Below are 20,294 nucleotides of genomic sequence, written 5' to 3'. Positions count from 1 at the left end.
CAGTTTCCTTTTTTTGAGTGGAGATGCTTAAAGGTTTTAAGATGCCTGGTCCTGAGCAGCTACATCCTACTGAAACAGTCACATCTGAGGCTGAAACAAGCTGCAGCTCATGGTAAAATATACATTTTTCTTCAAAAAGATCAAAGTGCTAAAAAGCTGAAACGGAAACAAATTCAGCAAGTGACTCCAGCTTCGGTTGTCCATTTAGGCTTGAGTAGGTGTTGTGGGTATAATGATGGGACAAACTTTCTTTAAAAAACTTCCAGCTGCTGACTTCAAAGCGATGGTTTCTTTATTCCCTTTGCCTAACTGCACAAAGCATAGCCATAATGGATTGTGTATGCCGGTAAACATTTATAACGAGTTTCCATTTGTGGGCTGCTGAGTCCAGCTACTCCAACTTATTCACCATGAAGGCTTGCTCTGTGTTAACGGCAGCCGACTGCTGAGAGAAGCATGTGATCTGTCTGTGAGCCTGAGGCGGCGTCGGCTGCCGGTCCTTCCCTCGCCTCATCCATCGATCCAGCGTGACTCTGCAGGAGTGAGATGAAAACCTCTCGCTATGATTTATGGGATATCATCTGCAGGAGTACCAGTGGAGCTCCTGCCTCCCAGCATTTGATGAGGAAACTACCTGCCAGATGCAAAAACCAAGACTGAGTCCAGACTACCATCACTGGACTACTTCTACACTGTAAAGCCTTTATTATAACCTAGTGTTCATTTTATTCCTTCAGAGGTACTAATAAATGGAAACCACAGCAATTCTTAATTCTTATAGGCTGAGGTATGAATGTTGGACGGCTCTTTGCTTAAAAACCACTTAAAGCAGCTGAGAATGTTTCGAATTCTTCTTTAAAGGTACTTTGCAGGTAGCTTGTTCCAAACAACTTGGAAAACTCATCCCGGTTTTAAGGATTCTGCTCTCTTCTGGTTCTTCATTTAATTTCTCTGACTGGTGTTTTTGTTTTTCTTGTTGCTAAAAATAATGACTTCCACTAAGGAGGTTATTATTTGGTAGCATCTGCATGCATGTCATCATTGTGCCTGTAAACATGATAACTTGAAGGAATTCTGATAAAACCCGGTAGGCGTGCAGAGTGCAGTCATGTTAATCATCCATCAAAATCTGGCTTCCAGTTCAAGGTCTTCAAGGTCAACTTTATGATTTATTGGACAAAAATTGACATAAAGCCACATAACTTAGAAACTAGGACTCTTACAAGTGTGGTTTAAGATTTAAGATATCATGTCACATTTGACCTCTGACCTCTCCTTCAAGGTCAACAGGTTAGTCTAAAAGGTCAAGATGATAATAATGCTATATAGAGCTGACATATAAGTGACATATAAGCATTCTAAATGACAGGTTACTTTGGAAATCTGACCTCTGACCTCATCTTCAAGCGCAAATAAACTCATAAATTGTCAGTTTTGCTTAAAGTTATACTGCCTTTGATACGGGTCTATATGGATCAGGAAACCTTATAATATAGTCTGCGTCCAATGGCAGGTTACATTTGACCTCTGACCTCAATTTTACATTTCACATCTGCCTTTCTTTTAAGCTGAACCCAAAATGTGTTACATCTTTAAATAAAGTATGAGAACGAGTGGCCTACTTGGAAATATACTGTAGTACAGTGTTCTATAATAAGCTCAAGTTATTTACAAATCAATACCCATTAACCCACTCCTACATGATGTCTGTGTAATCAAAGCAAACATCTGTAATGCTTCCCTTATCTGACTGACTTTACTGCACCACAAACTTAATGTTCTTTTAAAAGAACAAAGAAACCAAACAAATATATACAAACTGCAATAATACAATATTTCCTTAAATGTAAATACCTCCAGAGAGTGGCTTGCCTTGCCTTCTTGTTCTTTATGGTTCTGGCTGTATGTTTTGGGTCGCTGCCGTGCCTCCCTGAGGCCACCATGTGTTGGATAAAAATGTAGTCTCTAATTGAAATCCAAAAGATGCTGCAATGTGTCTTTTCTGTAGCAATATATACATAATAACTAATTTAATGTGTTTAGAAAAAATGAAAACCCATTGAGTGATTAGCATTTTCTGCTCGAAACTATTCATATAGTCAAAGAATGTGATATGAAAGCAGTAAATAGATGAAGCTGTCTTTAATCAAATATTAAAAAGTGTCATTTTTCATTCTTTCTTTCAATTTGTTCCATTTCTTGATTTAGTTTTTTTCTAAATGACTGACACATTCGGAAGCATGTTTATTCAGGAGCGCCATGGGATGAATGAAAGAAATGACAACACATGGCTAGCTTTGCAACTTACTAAGCACTTAAATATTAATTAAAGAGCCATGAGTACGCGCCAAATGTTAGCATATTTGTTTATCTATGAACAAACACACATTCATGTCAGTGTCCCACTTTCTCCTATTTGCACCGACGGCAGCATTAAGACGTAATTCTGCCAGCTTAATCCACTTAAAACCAGAGGTTTTTTTGTTTTTTTTTAAGGATTCTGTCTTAAGGGTGCCCTGTGAAAGGATACAAGTACAAAACTCTCAGGAGACGGAGAATTCATGTTTTAAAAGTAAGAAGAAAGACAGTGCCAGCCGTGGTGTGGCAAGAGAAAATGCATACCCCAAAAATCTCTAGCCCTAGTCTCCTCTCCTTGTTTTTTATCTTCCTTTCCTCGTTTCCTTCCATCTCCTCCATTGCATGTGTAAAAAATGATTTGGAAACCAAAAGGCAGAGGAGCAAAGACAACAGCAACCCTGGGGCTGCTAGAGATTGCTGAGGCTAGCAATGTCATGCCTGACTCGACCACAGTAAATATAACAGCGGTGATGATGGAGGATGGGCGGAGGAGGGGGTGAAGCGAGCTCATATGGATCTGCAGCTCTTTTTTTCCACACTTGGAATAAATTATGGCACGTGCACCGTATTTGCTGGGATAATGTCTTTCTAACCTGGACGCACCTTACAAACAGTGACCGTGCGGTACACCGATGACGCCGGGCGCTCTGCTGATTTTTCACATTGATGAATGAAGGTCACTGTGGGGAGCTGTTCAGCACCTGTGTGACATTTGCAGAAGGCGCGCTGCACGGGAGAATGTGAGCGAGTGTTTATATGCTTCAGAGTTATGACATTTCCATTTCCACATCGCACATCTCAGGGAAAAAAAAGGTGAAACCTGATGTATAATGCTCTAAATTTGCCCGCGGAGCTGTAAGTGGCAATGATGGGGTGTCGAGGGCTGAGGCTGCGGTCCTGGAGTGGAGAGGCGGAAGGAATGGTTTTGAACTGCGAGGTGGGTAAAAAAAAAAGGAAATTTAAAAAAGTTCTGATGGACGGGCAAAGAGGGAGACTTAAAAGTGTTGGTGAGAAAGACATGTTCACACACAGACACTGTCAAGCTACATCATGGAGGATTCTTTTTTTAGCCTCAATACAGATCTTTAGTAACACTTCATTCCTCTTTGGAAAACGTCCAGTTGGCTTTCAGGTCTTATTTTCTTTTCCAAGCAAAACCCAAAATGCTTACAAGTTTGTCTCTATAAAAAGGTGTTGGGAAGCTGTGCAGCTTTTACTCGAGATATAGAAATGAAAGACAAAAATGTGAAGCACAATATCCTCAGCAATGAGAGAAAGGGAGGTGACAGGAGTCTCTACTTTTCATATCACACCTGCTGACGAGATGGAAATCTTTCCCCCTTATTGCTCGTACACCAAACAGTCCCTAGACTGACAAAAACGTCCACAGTTTGATCTGAGTTGAGAGAAGAGAGTTCTTGACTGGAAAAAAAAAAGTAAAGTCAAAAGTCACCTAATCCCTTTTCTCATAAAGCTGCTGCAGTCCTGGCCTTTTTGTTTTATAACACCCAGAATTGGAGGTACCATAAAACCAGCAAAGGGGTAGTTGAAATGATTTTTGATACTCCATGGAGTTTTATATTGTTTCTTTTATATGTAAGTCCAACCCAGACGCAAGCATGATCCTACAACTAACACTCATCATCTACATTATGTGCAAGGTGGGTATGAAATATTAGCCTTTAAAGTTGTGAAAGACTCTAAAAAGGAACTCTAGAAAGTAACTTTTATACAACCACTCAGACTATCCCTGTAAGTGGTGACTGTTCACTAAGCCCCTCCTCTACACAGATAAATCATCACTTCATCATCATTTGCTTCTTCAAATGTAACTAAGTGTATTCAAAGCAAGTCAGAAGTTAGGTTAGACTGAAACAAGAGTCTGAACTTAACACCAGGGCGAGCTAACAATACTGGAAGAGATATATCTTGCTTTAACTGTATGTCTATGGTTCTATGTGTTGGTTGTGTGGGGGGCAAACATTATTGGCAGATAAAGGTGCTCCTCTTCACCTATAATTAGGCCTTCTTTGTGACTGTCAAGCAATGCCTCTGCTTAGTCTCTTGTCCTGAGGTCAAATGTCAACTCCACCGTCTTGGGGAGTTGCTGTGAGCTCAGTGCAGCAGCTCATGAACCAGTTGCTGTAGCCGGCTGCAGTCCAAGAACATGAGGCTGAAGCCAACGGGACGACAGATTAATGTTAAATGATATCGAGGACGCAGGGGCTGATTCACAGCAGCTGAACTTTTGAACTATCTGGTCTTTAAGTCTGACGTCATTAGCCGTGTCTAGGCCCAAACTCCACTGCAGGTCCCAAAGTCAAGCAAACACTGTGACATCACTGAGAGTTTAAAAACTGTCCAAATTCTTTCATCTGTAATAAAATGATCAGTGTTGCTGCTGTACCAGGTGTAACAGTTAAGTTTAACATCCAGGCATCCATGAAAACAGAATTTATTAAATTTAACAGAGTTAGAAGTTAGCAGGGAGTTAGCTCGCTAGTTTCCACCTAAACATGATATAGCATGTTCTGACTGAGAGATTTCTGAAAAAATTGAAACGCACAGCTCTGCTATCACTTCCAACATAAATGAAGACAGAAAACTAAACAGCAGTGACGTTTGTAGGGTTACTGAAGTTTGGCTAGCTGGTATATAATGACGTGCTATGTGATCGCTAGCGACACAGCTATGTTAGCATAACATAAACACAGTGAAGTTGGAGGATGACCGTTAACTTTTTTCCACTTGATAAAAGTTAACGTGAGGGTTCCCGATGGTTAGGGACAAATGCAATGGCATGGCAGGATGCTGTAAACAGACCAAACTTCAGTCTGGAGAAAAACTGAGATAATCCATCCACAATACGAGGTTAGTAATTAATTTACAGCTGCATGGGCTGGGCTGTAGCTACATCGCAAGGTTTTAAAAAGTGAGCTTTGAAATGAATAGCGGTAATAAAAACCAAGAGAAGCCGACAGTGATCACTGACTGTTTCTAGGGGCTTGTTGAGATTAAATAGAACAAGATATAAAGCAGTAAAACATGTTAAAAACACAGCAGCCTTATTAAACGCAGAGTAGTTTGGGCCCGGAAGCAGGGTTCATACGTCATCACTTAAAGACTGAATAGGTGAGGGTACTGTTGCCTAGCAAGCAATCCTGGATCTATCAGTCAGACGAAAAAAACCCCAAAAAACAAAGAAAAAACAAAGACAAAAACCGAAAAAAACAAAAGTAGTTTCTAAAATATATTTAAGAAAGGAAAATACTGTCTTCTACATGGTGCGGCTGTTTGTGCCTGGAGCTTTACTGACTTTACTAAAGCTACAAGCTAAAAGGTGTTGGTTGCAAACACTAAAACAATCTTTCAGTTATCCTCAATCAAACAACAAACTTCACATATAATCTTCTATTTGGCAGCCAGACAAAAAGACGAGTCGGCTTTTTCTACCAAGAACCTGATGTTGCAGACTTAAAAAAACATGTACAGCAGTAACTGTGTGCCTGCTGTGTGAGCATGGAAAGCTCAACAAGAATGGTACGGTACTAGTAACTAAAGGGTTTGGGGCTTAGTGAAAAGTCCACCTATTCCCTGTGCTAAATGTTACCCATCAAAGCCCTCAAAGTCCCACATCCACCAACCCTTCATTTCACCCTGTCCCCACTCACCATCCTCCGTGGGCACGTAGACATTGAGGTAGAGGCAGTCCTCGCTCTGGTTCTGGATGTAACCGGCCGCCACGTCCAGGTTGTCTGTGAACCACACGGGCAGCATTATCTCCGGCAGCACACCGTGAACATTTTGAGGGCACACAGGGGCAAAGAGGGTGGCATTGCGGATCTCCTGCCAGGATCCCGGGGCCTCAGGTGGCTGAAAGCGGCGATCGCCGATGGGCGCCGTGGCGTAGGGCACACCCAGGTACTGCTCCACAGGGCCAAGAATCTCATTGTTCAAGTCCTTCTTGATGCCTCTGAGCTTCCCAAAGTTAGTGGTCACGATAGGGTGTTTAGAAGGATCCATCTTCTGGCTCGAGGCTAGACTGAAGAGCAGAATGAGGCCTAGGACGCTCATGAGGCACCAGTCTGTCATGAGGCTGAGGTGGCTTGTCCTGGACGACAAACTCCGCCGACTCTGTTTATTTATAAAGAATGGAAGGGGGTTCATGACTGAGTTCATACTGTTCAGCCACCTGCTTTTAGTCTGTTTGGGAAAACGTCTCTCTTTATGAGCAAAAGTGGATTAAATCCAACAATCTGGAAGGTAAAAAACCCTTAATGACTAAAAAGAGCTTTTTTAGAAACTCGAGCAAGACTGAGGGCGCTGACTGAAGGTGAAGTGGAGGACAAGGCAGCTGCTTGGGAGAGAAGGGTCCTTTGGGCTGTGGGTGCCGGATGAAGGGGTTTGGACCTTGGAGTGGGTGCCAGGTCAGTGGTGATTCTCAGCAACGGTGATCCGAAACACTTCCCAAGCCATGGCTCTGTTGCGTTCCATACCTATTCGTCCTCAATTATCCAGATAATTGGATTGATGATGAATTCTGCAGAATGAGACAGAGAAGCAGGGGGGAGGAGGGAAGAGATTTAAGGGACGGTGATAAAGAGAGAGAGAGCGGGGGCGGGGGGAGGGAGGGAGGAAGAAAAGATAAAAGAGATTAAGCTTATCTGAAACAGAAATATATTCCATTAAATGTTGTCAGTTCAACATTTTTTCACCTTCAGCTGTTGCCGAGGGACCTTTTTTTCTTTTTTTTCCTGAAATGAAAGATTTTCTAAATCCAGAGCAAGTGTTGTGGAGATCAAACTAACAAGGGTTCATTTTGGGAGCATTTCATGTGACAATCAACGTGTTTCACTTCAAGTCGTTACATCACGAGGCTGAAAATGTTTCTCTCCAACATGGACGGAAGATCAAAAACAAACACAATGACACAAATGCAATTTCTGCCATCATGTTTTTACGTCCTCTGGCGTTTGCAACATAATCCCATGTATGCTCCTTGCTGAGTGCACATTTCTACATGTCTCTCTATTCATTATGTATGAAAATCCTTCTGTCCCAGCGCGACCTGCACGAGGGCACGATCCCTCCTGGAGGGCCGAGCTCAACCTGGCAGCTAGCACGCACGCATCTCTGCCGAGTTTTCACCGAACAACGCTGCTAGCGACGCCTCAATATTTCTGGTTATTAAATTCCTCGAGGCTTCGGAGGTTCTCGTGGAGGTAACACTACAGACAGTACAGTAGACAGCGTTGGTGGACGAGTAGAAGCTGGAGATTAGGGCGAACCTTTCACTGCCCAGTAAGGTCAAATGTCAATAATGTGCGCCTGTAAGCAGCTTAGAACAGCCCAGCTGGGACGCTCTCTGGCTATACGCAGAACACAGAGACACGCGTAGCATTAACTGAGCCACACATGAATGAAAGCTCACATTCTGTACAGCCATTCATGTAATCTACAGCGGAAATGTGCAAATCCTCATCTAACAGATCCAGAGTCAGTAAATGCATGAGGCGAGGAGGAGATTAGGCCGCCGTTACGTTGTTGCGTGGTGTTATGTAACGGTGCGGGACACACATGGCCCAGCAGTAAGTAAGGCTGGGAGTACAGTGAGATATCTCCTCAGTGTTCACGCTCTTTTTCACTCTTATCGCAATTTTTTTCCACACTCTCCCCTTCGCTTTATCGCCCTACCGTAATTGTCCCCTTTAAAGCCATCATTAAGGATATTATTCCATCGCCTATACCCACCTCTGTTTTTGTTTTCTCCCCCCCACTCCCCCTTTCTCTCACGCTGCCAATAAAGCCATTTAAAATTTAAAAGTATGGGATTTAAGAGGCTTGAGGCAAGACGGCAGATAATTAGAGTCTATAGGCTGATGAGCAGATAACACGAATAAGGAGGCTCATTCATGTAATAATAAAGTTTCTTATGTACAACAAGCTCTTGGAGAGGATATATTCGGGCTTTTGGGGAAATGCGTGGTGAAAAAAAAAGTTAAAAAAGACAGAGCGGTAATTGCGAGCAGGCCTGTAGCGCCTCTAATCTCTCCTTGTTTTTGTTTGTTCCCGCGCGTGCACACTAAATATATTGCTGCCTGCCTTTGTTCCTCTCCGAGTGGACTTTGTTGTTCTGCCCACGCCCCCCCCCGTGTGTGCGTCTGGGTGCGTATCTGCTCGCTGAGAAGCGGGCAGCACGCGCTCTAATTAAACCACGGAGAGTCTGAGACGAGCCCTTCACCCACACACCCAACAATCAAAAATAACCATCTACACTGCTGTTAAACTTTCATCCTCCGACGTGCATAAAAGAGACCGGCGAAGAGACGAGAGTGTCGGAGGGGAAGGAAAAAAAAGAAAAAGGAGCAGGGATGGCGAGAGAGGCAAACTGGAGATGAAAGGTGAGAATAAGGATGGAGAGGAAACAGGTCCTGTTAATGAAAAGCTTCTCTGTGGTCAGCAGAGGCCCTTCAAGAGGCCTCAAATCAAAGTGACACAAGGAGGAGAGATTCTCAGGGACGTGATGAGCCCAGGAAGGGGGACAACTGGACTTTCTTTTGCCCAAAACTTGCACCTCGTGGCACAGATACGTCAGAATTCCTGGTAAAAGGCCAAGGCCCTGGCAGACACGAGTATGCCTGCAGGGACCTCCAGAATTTTGTGGTGCATCTGAGTGTTTAATTGCTAATTGGCTCAATTAGAGGGTTTAATTGGTCCAGCTCTGCCGTGAGCAGTGGGAAAGCTTAAGTGATTGATGAAGCAGAGAAAGAGAGAATGGGGGTGGACTGGTGAGAGGACGGTTGAGCATGTCAACAGAGCCACACACAAGATATTCATGGGAATGTGTGTGTGGAATTCTGGAATGCCACCGGCGCACGCACGCTATCATACTCACAGACGCAGATTTAAATGAACAGGTTCTCCCAGAATACTGTACTTCTCTGTATGCATGCAACACTATCTCACACTCACACACAGATGCACACTCATCCAAGATTCATGTCATCAGCAGAATGTTTTCCTCAACTCCCAGGAGGCAGTGAGACTGAGGGAGACTGCACAGGCCACTCCGTGGCAGACTGTCAGTGGGAAACTCATCTTCCTCTGCACTTCTTTTTCATCTCCCGTGCTCTCCTACTTATTTCTAGTCTAAATGAGAAAGGGAAATGATGCTGCAATTCAAAAAAAAAAAAGATTTTCAATTCGAAACCAGTCTTTACTGCAAGATACTTTGTTACAGGTCTGTGTCATTCTGCATCATCGAAGATGAGCAGCACAAAAAAACATGCGAATCAATTGCATTCCAGCGTTTTCCACAGTTACGGATTTTTCAGACTGGATGCACATGATGGCCTTTTTTGAGCAGTAATACAGGATGAGAGATGTCTGGCACCAAGCTCCAGAGCATGTTTTCCTGGGATGAAAACATGACACCAGTGTGGAAGCTGCACTTCCTGGAGTGGCCATTTGAGGCTGGCACCAAAACTGAGTCACTCCCCATATACTGTACTCACATGAACAAATGGCCTATTAAAAAGCATGTTTACAACCTGTTAGGAAAAAAGGTGTTTGTGGTGTTGATGGTGAAATTACATGACAAAAAATATGGCCATAAATCCTGCGCTGCACACACTGACACTCAATAAGATACCCTATCATCCAAATGTGGTTCCTTCTGGTTCTTGAAAACCAAGATGGTGACAGGTAATCCTAACCCTAATGACAAGTCTTCAAAATATGGACTCCTGACACCAGCGGGTGGCAAAACGGCAGCGTAGCGTCCATCTTTGACACACAGTCTGTGATTACAACCTTCCTGCCTCACTGTGACCTTTAAACCACTGTGTCACACATTCATCAACTGAGCAGGCTTGAGCAAATCAGGATCACAGCTATGGGAACGATCCGGCCACTCAAACACTTTGATTTGACCTATACGTCTGTAAGTGATATCATTTTGCTGCTTAATCTGTTGACGTGAAATGACGCCTGCCTGGTATGAGATTCCAATAGATGTAGTTGTCATTAGGCTAACAGCTATAACAATAACAAATATCACCATTACTCCGAGCAGTCGATATCACTTCAGCTGCAAAAGAAATGAAAGCCTCAAAGAAGAGAAAACTGAGCCGTGAATGGTGAGCATATATACATATAATGGACGACTAAATGCTTCTAAGCAAGGTGGAGAAGAAAGCGGAGTGACTGATCTGACAGGAGCAGCTGCCGAGGAGAATATCAGATAGATATTATCCAACATCTAAGCTAAAAGAACTTAAAAGTAAAGGGAAAAAACAACAGCTAACGTCTCAACTGGCACACTTAGAAAGCAATGAACAATACAGATGTAAGGAAGCTATTTAAATGTGTTTATAAGACGACAAATCACAGGAAGAAACTAACAAGTCAAGAATGTATGTTCACTAAAGATTCAAGAAATGTGAAATATCCCGGATCTGATATTTGGATTGGTTATTGGTCCATTACTAGCCCAGACAGCTGATCGTTGACAGCAGTCCCATCGATAGCAACTATCTTTATCATTCAATTCTATGTTATTCTATGTTTTACAGTTAGAAGATTGAGCTGACAACCGAGACAGCTTGAAAAAAATGTTTTCCTTGTGGATATTTTCCCCACTGCTCGCTCACTTTCAGCTCCCCCATTGTGGTTCCCAAACCCGGATGAGAAAGGAGGAGGGTTGGGTTGCAAGCCTATCCCATAAAACCCAAGCCGCTACAGAAATGTGGACAAGAGAACATCAAGGAAGCTTCATTTTGAAAAAAGCACCTTCAACCCAATGTGAAAAAATGTCAATAAAAAGTTTCTGGAAACTACAGGAGGAAAATCCTTCCTTCAACTAGGATTGAATTGGTACATGGAAAGTCCAGACCATGTATCAAACTGGAAAGGCTTACCAAACTACTGAAGCGATGCAAAATTACAACCCTCCATTATTAGGGACCAGCGAGACTAGGTGGATTCAATCAGGACAGAATAGACTGATAAGTGATGAGATGATACTCTACTCTGGACATGAAGAAGATGATGCCTCTCACATGGAAGTAGTTGTGCTAATATTATCTAAAAGTGCAGAGAAGGCACTACTAAGTTGGAAGGCTCATGGTGCATGGCTCATTACAGCAACATTCTGATTAAACAAGACCAAGATCAAGATGCATGACCTGTGGGAAAAAGTGAATAAAGTATCTGTAAAGAAAGAGATAGGAAGAAGAAGATGGAGGTGGATAGTCCATACACCGAGGAAAAAAGGCAACACCATCACAAGACAAGCCCTGGTGTGGAACCGAAGGCAGGACAAGGAATAGATGGCAAAAAGGTGCAAAAACAGGAAAGCCATGGATCGGGAACTTAAAGAAATTAAAGCATAAGTGACTTGAAAGCGCCATGAAGATGACAAGAACTGTGAGGTCAGATGATGATTCTCGATGATACTGTGTGAGTGCCATCAATCGTCTATCGAGGTTGCAGCAGGAACGGTGTTCAACACCATTCAACAGAACGCTCAATTAACTTTGCCTTTGTCATGAGAGAGAACTTAATTTCCACAAGGTATTTATACAAGGTTAGGTTTATTTTACAATGGTTGGAAAAAGTCAATCATCTGTGAGGTAGCTAGCAACAAATGCATCACCGCTTTAAGAAAAATATCCCCCCCAACCTCTGATGAGGACAGAGGAAAGAGTAAAACAAATAAAACCTCTCTATGTGAAAGAAGTGATTTTTCTTTTCAGTAACAGAACGTTCTGTGAGCCACCACCCCACCTTCCTTCCATGACTAATGACTGTGAAGTGGTGTTTTGAAGCAAGTCAAGTCTTGGATTTAGTGTAGAAATAGTTCCAATACAAGACTAAAAGCCATGATCTGAAAATCTGTCATTGACAAAACTAATAAAGACTCTGCACAGACAATTCGATTTTATCCGATTTTGCAAGTGTTCTTTTTATTGTTTTGTTCTCTCCAACATGTTTGAACAATTTTCTCCCTGACTAATTACTATAAGTCTCAGCGGGGATCGCATTCCACAAACTGCGTTTTATTTTGCCTATCTCCGCTTCAAAACTGACACCATACTTTGATGTTGGTGCCATGAGGGGTGGGGGAGTTGCTTCGCTGCACACATTCAGGGAAGAATTACTTAAGTGCTTATGTTTTCAACAGCAAGTCTACTTTTGTTATCTTTAATGACAGGGAGGAGTGTTCAGCACCACTTTTATGCCCCGTGACAGAGCCTTCCCCCAATTAACCTGCTGTTAATCTTCCACGTGTAGGTCATGTCTCTGCTCGTGGAGACTGAAGCGCGATCAGTAAGTGTGATTGAAATTACACCACGGTTAAGAGGAATAAATTGTTCTCCTTTACAGTTTCTAAAGCAGTGTGAGGAATTGATTAAGAGTAGTCATGGATGTAACTGACTCATCTATACATCAAAAAGGAAATGTTTGTGTGTACTCGAGCTGTGTATACATTGTAATGTTCCTCATGAATTATTTAATCATTATATAGATTTTGATCATTTTTAACCAGCAAACATGGACCAGAGACTAACCAGGTTTAAATCAAAATAGGGTAGACGTAAACAGACACAATCAGAAGGGTAATCCAAAGATCGCCAGAGGCACCACGATCAAAAAAGCATCAGGTCTACCATCTGCACAACTCATAAATACCAATATTTTGATTCAAATATATCAAAGTTCCTAAATTACAAAGACCAACATTCATATCAGACCTTTAGCTAGATAAACCAGCCTTAAGGACGAGAACAAACCTTAAAAAACCTGAACCAAAAACGAGTCTGTGAAAAACCTGTACAAATCTGACATTCAAAATGAATTTATACCGTCGTTATAGTGTCACGAGATCAGCAGCAAAACTATTTAACCCTTTACACATCAGTGTATTTGAAAAATAAAGCTTTCATTGGACTCTACCAAATGCTGTTAAAATCTAAGTACAGTCTTACTCTTTCCGTAGGAATAAAGAGGGTAAATAAGAGCTAGGTGCTGCTACTCAGTGCACTTTATTAATCGATCATCAGCAAATGTGAGCACCTTTATATCAGTTTGTTAACACAATGGCACAATCTTCCCAGTAGTGGATATCCCAGCAATTTAATCTCAGGTCTGACTGTGCAATGCTCAGATAGATTGCAAAAAATCCAAGAGTTACATCTCAGACTCTACAGACCTCAGTTAGTATTTAAATGTTGAAGTTCATGAGAGTATGATGAGAAAAAATCTAAACAAGTTGCATCTGAACAAACCCCAAGACTTCTGGACCAACGTGCTTTGGATAAACGAGCCCAAAGTGGAGATGGTCTGCCATAATGAATGTTTGTGTTTGGCCAAACCGAAACACAGGATATCAGGACAAACAAACAGGTCATATGAACATTTAAGCATGTTGGTGGAGAGGTGGTAATTTGGGCTTGTTGTGCGGCCACAGGACTTGGGCACCTGGCACTTAATGAGTCGGAAATTGGGTCACACAACAAAACAATGGCTGAAAAGAAAGAATCAAGGTGTTGCAATGGCCCATTGAAAGACAAACCTCCACCTGACAGGAATGCTGTGGGGGAACCCTAACTGTGCATAAACGAATGACTGCAAACATCGATGAATGGAATCAACGTTTGAAAGAAGAGTGGGCCAGAATTCATGCACGGTGATGCGAGAGACTTCTTGGGTCTGAGAAATATAATTATGAGATGGTCAGTATGGACGTCGCCCTTCAGGACTTCAAAAAACAGAAATGACTGCTTGTGGCTGATGTCTGCAGCTGTCTGTGTCCACAATCAACTATAATCACCGCTTTCAGCATCCAGTGCCTTTGACCAGTATTTAATAGTTTCTGATGCAGACACCGTCCAGTCCACAATATCTCTCCTGCCAGGAAGCTTCTCTAATTCTCCTGCTTTGTTAAATCTAGAGACCACAGCCTCACAATCACATCCATCACCGTTCTGCCACAGACCTTACCAAGCACAATCCAAATCCCAATAAAACCAATTCCACCCAATTCTACTCGAATACAGCTGCAGAATCGCCCACCACTGCCTTCCCTGTAATTGCCTACCAACTCTAGCTCCGTGTTGTGTTTCCAGTCGGTCTGTCAGTACACTCACCAGACTCAACTTAATGACAGATAATAAACCGACTTTGCTGTGCCAAGGGTACTGGCTATTAGCTGGAATTCAGGGAGTGAAGTTTCTGTAAGAGGTCAAAAGGAGTCACTGTTTTAAAATTGTTTTGTGGTTAGAAAGAAGAAATATGAAGTGACTGGGAGAGAAATGGAGAAATCAAAGTAGGCCTATAACACACGAATGAAAAATCACATACACTACATTTACCTTGTCAATGTGCAGCCAAGTCAAGCCCACGCACACAAATGCATCACGCTCGTTATCATGTCAACCCTGACAGCCTCTGAATCAGCACAACTCATTTGTTTTCTCATTTGCTAATTAACACATCAAGGCTGTGACAGGAAAATTGGATATTGAAACGCCAATGTATCCCTGTGACTGTGTGCATGGGTATAATACACGGTTATCAGTGCATATACCTTGAGAAAAAAAAGATACGCTGCTGTTTGTAGTTTCTCTGTATATCTGCAGCCCTGGTGTGTGTTTTATTTGCACGATGCGAGTTTGATGTGTTGATTGCAAGGTAATTGCGAGGGCACGGTAGAGTGGATGCTGAGTGGCTGAACAGAAAAGTGCCGTTTCATCTCAGCAGATGCCACATTAATGCCAATAGATGGGGTGGACATGTATGTGTGTTTCTGTATGTTTGCCATCCTGCTGACAGCCTTTCTGTGAGCTCCGAACGCGAAACCCCGGGAGGCAGGTCAGCGTTCGCTCACACTTCTTCCTGTCAATCCCTTATAATTTTTTTATTACCTGCCTTTCTCCCAAAAAGGAATCAAATTCAAAGCACGCTGTAAGCTAAGAGTGTTAAACACACTGATCAACTAAATGAACAGCAGCTAAATGGGAAAACTATTACAGCAAACAAGGAAATGATTTTTTTTTCAGCTCATGGAGACGCCAAGACTTTGATGTCTACATAAAACAGTAAAGTTATTTTTCTTCTGCCATGCAGTTACAATGGCACTGATAAGGGCCCCTGGAAAGTTAAGATAGGTCACCATTCCTCACATGATGCTGGTGGAACTAGACAATCACTCCATCATGCAGGTGATCTTTCTGCTAATCAATGAATAAGTCAATAAAATGAAACCTCTGGATTTTGCAAAAAGGAACAACTATTCGCTAAATCCATGTTTAGGTTCATATGTTGGCTTTAAATAAAGAAAAAAAAGATTATTCTCATCTATTTGGATCTTTAAACACTCTTTCACTAGTGTAACCAGACGTTAACCACCATAGCTAATAATGACTGGCTAGCTCACGCAATGTGATTGTCATGGCTGATTAGCACTTTCCAAAGATGCTTCACGACATGTGTGCATGCATAATGCTTACACCACCAATAAAGATTTGTGGATTTACATTACATGCAAACCCAAAAATGTTTTCTTATAAACTGCAGAAACCAGTTCACTGTTTTAATTCAATGTTTCTAGCCTCAAACAATGTTCATTGTCCTTCCTCCCCGCCGTATACTCTTTATTCACTTCCTACAGAGACTAGGCTTGTCTGACAGTGGGAGGAAAAAAATGGGCTGATAGACTGCCAACTGCAAAACAATGGGAGGATGCGGTTAAGACGAAAGAAAGGAGGGCTAGACAGAGGAGGTAGCGAGTGTGTGGGCTGATGGTAAACGTGTTGACAACAGTAAATGTATGCACAAATGCATCCGTGGTGGGCAGAAAAGTGTGCATCTGTGAAGGAGGGGGTGTCAGGGATGCAGACCAGTGAAGCGCAAAATTGGAAACAATGTGTCTGCAAGAGTTAAAAGCAAATATTTACAGGGCTTTTAATTTGCATCGGGAGCACCGAGTTTCCGGCGTGGGTCAGCGCGTCTACGGTGGAGCCAGCGAACACGGAGGGGCATGGCTGGTAATTAGACAGACAGTGGTGGATTAATCACAGGCTGGGAGCTCAACCTCGCAGCCACACACACTTTCACGAGCTATCTGCGGCAGCCCCATCATTTAGTCTGGCTCGTCCACTAAAATACTCTGGATGTTTTCCTCTCGCCTAGAGAGGATGAGTGTATCAAGCTTTGACGAGCGTACCTTATTCTCCACGATTTTTCAAGCACATGAACTTGTAGGGAGTCACTGCCCTGCCGTCTTGCTCTGATTACTTGCTGCTCCCTCTCCCTCTGTCGCCTTAATAAATCACCAGCTATAAATCTACCCCTCCCCTTGCTTAAGGACAGCTCCTGAGCCGCTCAATTCCCCCTGCTGGCTCTCCAATGGGAGCATCCAGGAGAGGCAGAGGACGATGTGGTGCTGCCCCTGGGGGAAGAGCTCATCTGTAGGCTGGAGGACACGGCTGGAGCTCAGCAAAACGTCAGAGCGAGGGGGAGACATAGTAGTTGGCTAAGGGTGCCACCATTAAACGCGTACCCTATATCATAAATATTTTACCGTCCACTAAGTGGTTTTGACCTTGGATTGGAGTGCTGTAGGTTATACCACAGTATGGGAGAAACATGAGCAGAGTTTTAAAAGTTTTAAAAGTTAGTGGTAATTAAACTGGGCTGAAATGGGTCTTCTTAAAAGGGCTTGTGTACGTGACTAAAAACCTACTTTCATACCACAGTTGGACACCGCACTCTACAAGTAGTAGAGCACCATCAAACATTTCTATGTGCATCATTCATGAGAAGGTCTGATGTGAGCAGAAGTTAATAAATACATTTATAATAAAGTGATTTTATTAAAAAAAAACTCCTTTTATATAAAAAATGCTTTTGAAATAACTGCAGCAATAAAGCTTTAAAGGCTCACAAACTCTCCTCCATCAATTTCTTTTTTACAGTGACGTGGTCAGTAAAGGTCTAGTCACATCAACATTTAAAATATTAACATTTTTCCATCCCTCAGTGGAAATGACTGATTACAGATTCTCTCTCAAGATAGAAGTGAATCTGTGAAGTTCAACTTTGATTAATTTTGACACCCCCTGTCATCCTCTCTTGACAGTTTTGACCTTTGACCAGAGGGAGAGCCAAAGTGTCAAAAACTAAAAAGGCTATACAAGCTTTTTATCCGCTAGTGCAAATACATCTTTGCTACACCTTGTGAAATTATCACATTAGGTCCTAAGTAAGTAAATTAAACACTTCAGGAAATTCGTCATACAGTAAAAATGGAGTAAAAATCATCACAGAGAGAAATAAAATCTTCACAAAACCTTTTTTCTCTGATTAGCAACAACACAAATGCAACAGCAATGTTAGCAGTTTGTTAGCAGTAACATCCCTTCAACAAGCTTGTCCCTCCCTCACAAACTTTAGCAGATGGTTAACAATAATATGCAAAGCAAAACATGATGGCAAGGGCGTGATATTTAAATTCCAATCTGGGAACCTTTTGGCTAGCTTGCTAACTTAGCATCTGTTGGCAAAAGACACATTTGAGGGTTTTTGATATATATCCAGGATCTCCAGACAGTAAATATGATTTGACCCTATATTGTTTCCTCTGGCAATTTAAAAAATGAATGAAAACAGTTTTTTGATGAAGGAAAAAAAAAATATTATATGAAAGGGAATCTTGGGTCAGTGAAACCCTTTACACATGCCCCTTAAGCAGCTGTAATGTAGATAAACAGCATGTTGAAGGGTTATGTTTATAGATGATGTATACATATATATACACACATGTATATATATACACACATATACACACATCTATAGGGCGATCGTGGCTCAAGAGTTGGGAGCTCGCCTTGCAATCGGAAGGTTGCCGGTTCGAGCCCCGGCTTGGACAGTCTCGGTCGTTGTGTCCTTAGGCAGGACACTTCACCCGTTGCCTACTGGTGGTGGTCAGAGGGCCCGGTGGCGCCAGTGTCCGGCAGCCTCACCTCTGTCAGTGCGCCCCAGGGTGGCTGTGGCTACAATGTAGCTTGCCATCACCAGTGTGTGAATGGGTGAATGACTGGATATGTAAAGCGCTTTGGGGTCCTTAGGGACTATTAAAGCGCTATATAAATACAGGCCATTTACCATTTATATATACACACACCTATATATATACATATATATGTCTATAGAAATGATCTAGATGTGCCTGAAATCCTACAACTGGTAAAAATGGGCAATTAATTTTTAACATGGTGAGGGTGACGCCAGCACACCTAATCTGAAAAGGTTTATGAGAAAAAAATATGTTGCTAAAGAGAAATGAAAGGTAAAGCAACAGAGGCAGATGGGATGGAACAAAATACAGTTCCCCAAACAAAGCTAAAGCTGATGAATGTCAGCTGTAGCTTCCAGCTGCTCACTTGACAAGCAGAAAAGCACTTGGACTTTGTTTACAGTCTGACAGGGACTTGAGACCTGGGACAGATAAAAGTTTTCCGTTAAAATATTGACTTAGAGGATTAGGTAGGTAGAAGAAGTTGTGCAAATTGAAATAAACCTGGAATTTTCCAACTGAGAACCCATCATGGCTCTAGAGAAAAGAGATATTAAGCTGTCAACAGGCTAATGAAATGCTTAATCTGAATTTGTAGGGTGTAATGCTGCATACATGGATTATGCTGTTAAATTCATACTTCCTTCTAATGCGATCCATCTCCCAGAAGTTATTTTGGTTATTCGGTGATATAAGAAATGACTGAGGCATTTATGAAATGATTGAAAAAAGAGAAAAGTAAACTTAGGAGGGGCTATGTGACTTATTTCCTGAAGTACTGCAAAATCAGGTAAGCAAGCTAGTATGAACTTAGTTTTGCACACCACAAGCAAAAATGTTATAACTGATTTTTAAAGTTTTTTATGTTAAGAGTACAAAATATTTACCTTAAGAGTTAGGAGGGTGAGATTGCAGTTTTCCTGTGTTTTCCTGTGTCCCATACACCAGTTACAGGAACGCTGGCCTTATTAATATTCAAACAACAATCGGAAACAAGCGCACTGACCAGGGGTTTTTAACTGCCACAGAAGCTGTTAATACATTGCTCTCTACCACAAACACTTGCAAACCAAATAACATGTCTACAAAACCAAAGTCAGAAGAGAATATAACCCATTTATTTAAGCGCTGTCACTTTAAGGGTTTAAACATTTCTCCACTTGCAAAAGGCAAGTCAAATTATGAAACGAAGCAGGTTTGCACAGTGATACTGCTCGGTGTGTGGGCAGAAAATACTTAGTATAAGTGAGTACATTTTAAAAACACGCAGAAAATTAAGTTAAATCTAATAATCTTGGGTAAATGTGAATAAAATGGAAAGCAAAACGATTACATTTTATTAATGTAATTGTGCAGCTATAAAAACATAAAAAGCGGGCTTAGGTTTGAAGATTTTAGCATCATACAGATGCAATAAGTTGTCGGGTGCAGAAAGCACACTGTGTGAATGGAAATAGGCCCCTTAAGTAGACATAACTGGGGTAAAGTGTATGTTAATGGGTATTCTTGTATTGTAAGCAGTAAAAACAAAAGGTAGAGATTACAGCCTGCGTGTCGTGCTGTATAAGCCTTTTTATTACAGCAGGAAGTGTAGCACTGCAGCTACATTCACATTACAGATTCTCAGCCCTGAGACTTACAAAAGCAGGACTGAAGAGGCCAGATGAGGACATGAAACTGAGATATTAAGTCACACTCATTTGACTCGTAATGACCGTTGAGTGAGAGCGATACGCATGCCGCCGAACGCCACAGAGAGCGTGAGACAGAGCGGAAGAGGGAGGCTTTGGAGAGCTGCCATCCTGATCTAGTTGTCCCTGACAGATGGCCGGTGAGACACACGAGCAGCTGATGCGTA

At 42.1% G+C, this 20,294-nt stretch overlaps 1 protein-coding gene across 1 annotated transcript in view; it reads right to left on the bottom strand.

The window, feature by feature from the left end:
• Positions 1–20,294, bottom strand: part of nlgn2a (neuroligin 2a) — a 236,883-nt gene that overhangs the window by 151,362 nt on the left and 65,227 nt on the right. The window contains 1 exon segment of the mRNA XM_019349527.2: positions 6,030–6,898. Coding sequence (XP_019205072.1) covers positions 6,030–6,537 — 508 coding nt within the window. The 5' untranslated portion in view covers positions 6,538–6,898.

This window comes from Oreochromis niloticus, linkage group LG3, assembly GCF_001858045.2.
Source record: "Oreochromis niloticus isolate F11D_XX linkage group LG3, O_niloticus_UMD_NMBU, whole genome shotgun sequence".
Classification (NCBI taxonomy): Eukaryota; Metazoa; Chordata; class Actinopteri; order Cichliformes; family Cichlidae; genus Oreochromis; species Oreochromis niloticus.
This window is presented reverse-complemented; position numbering and strand designations above follow the sequence as displayed.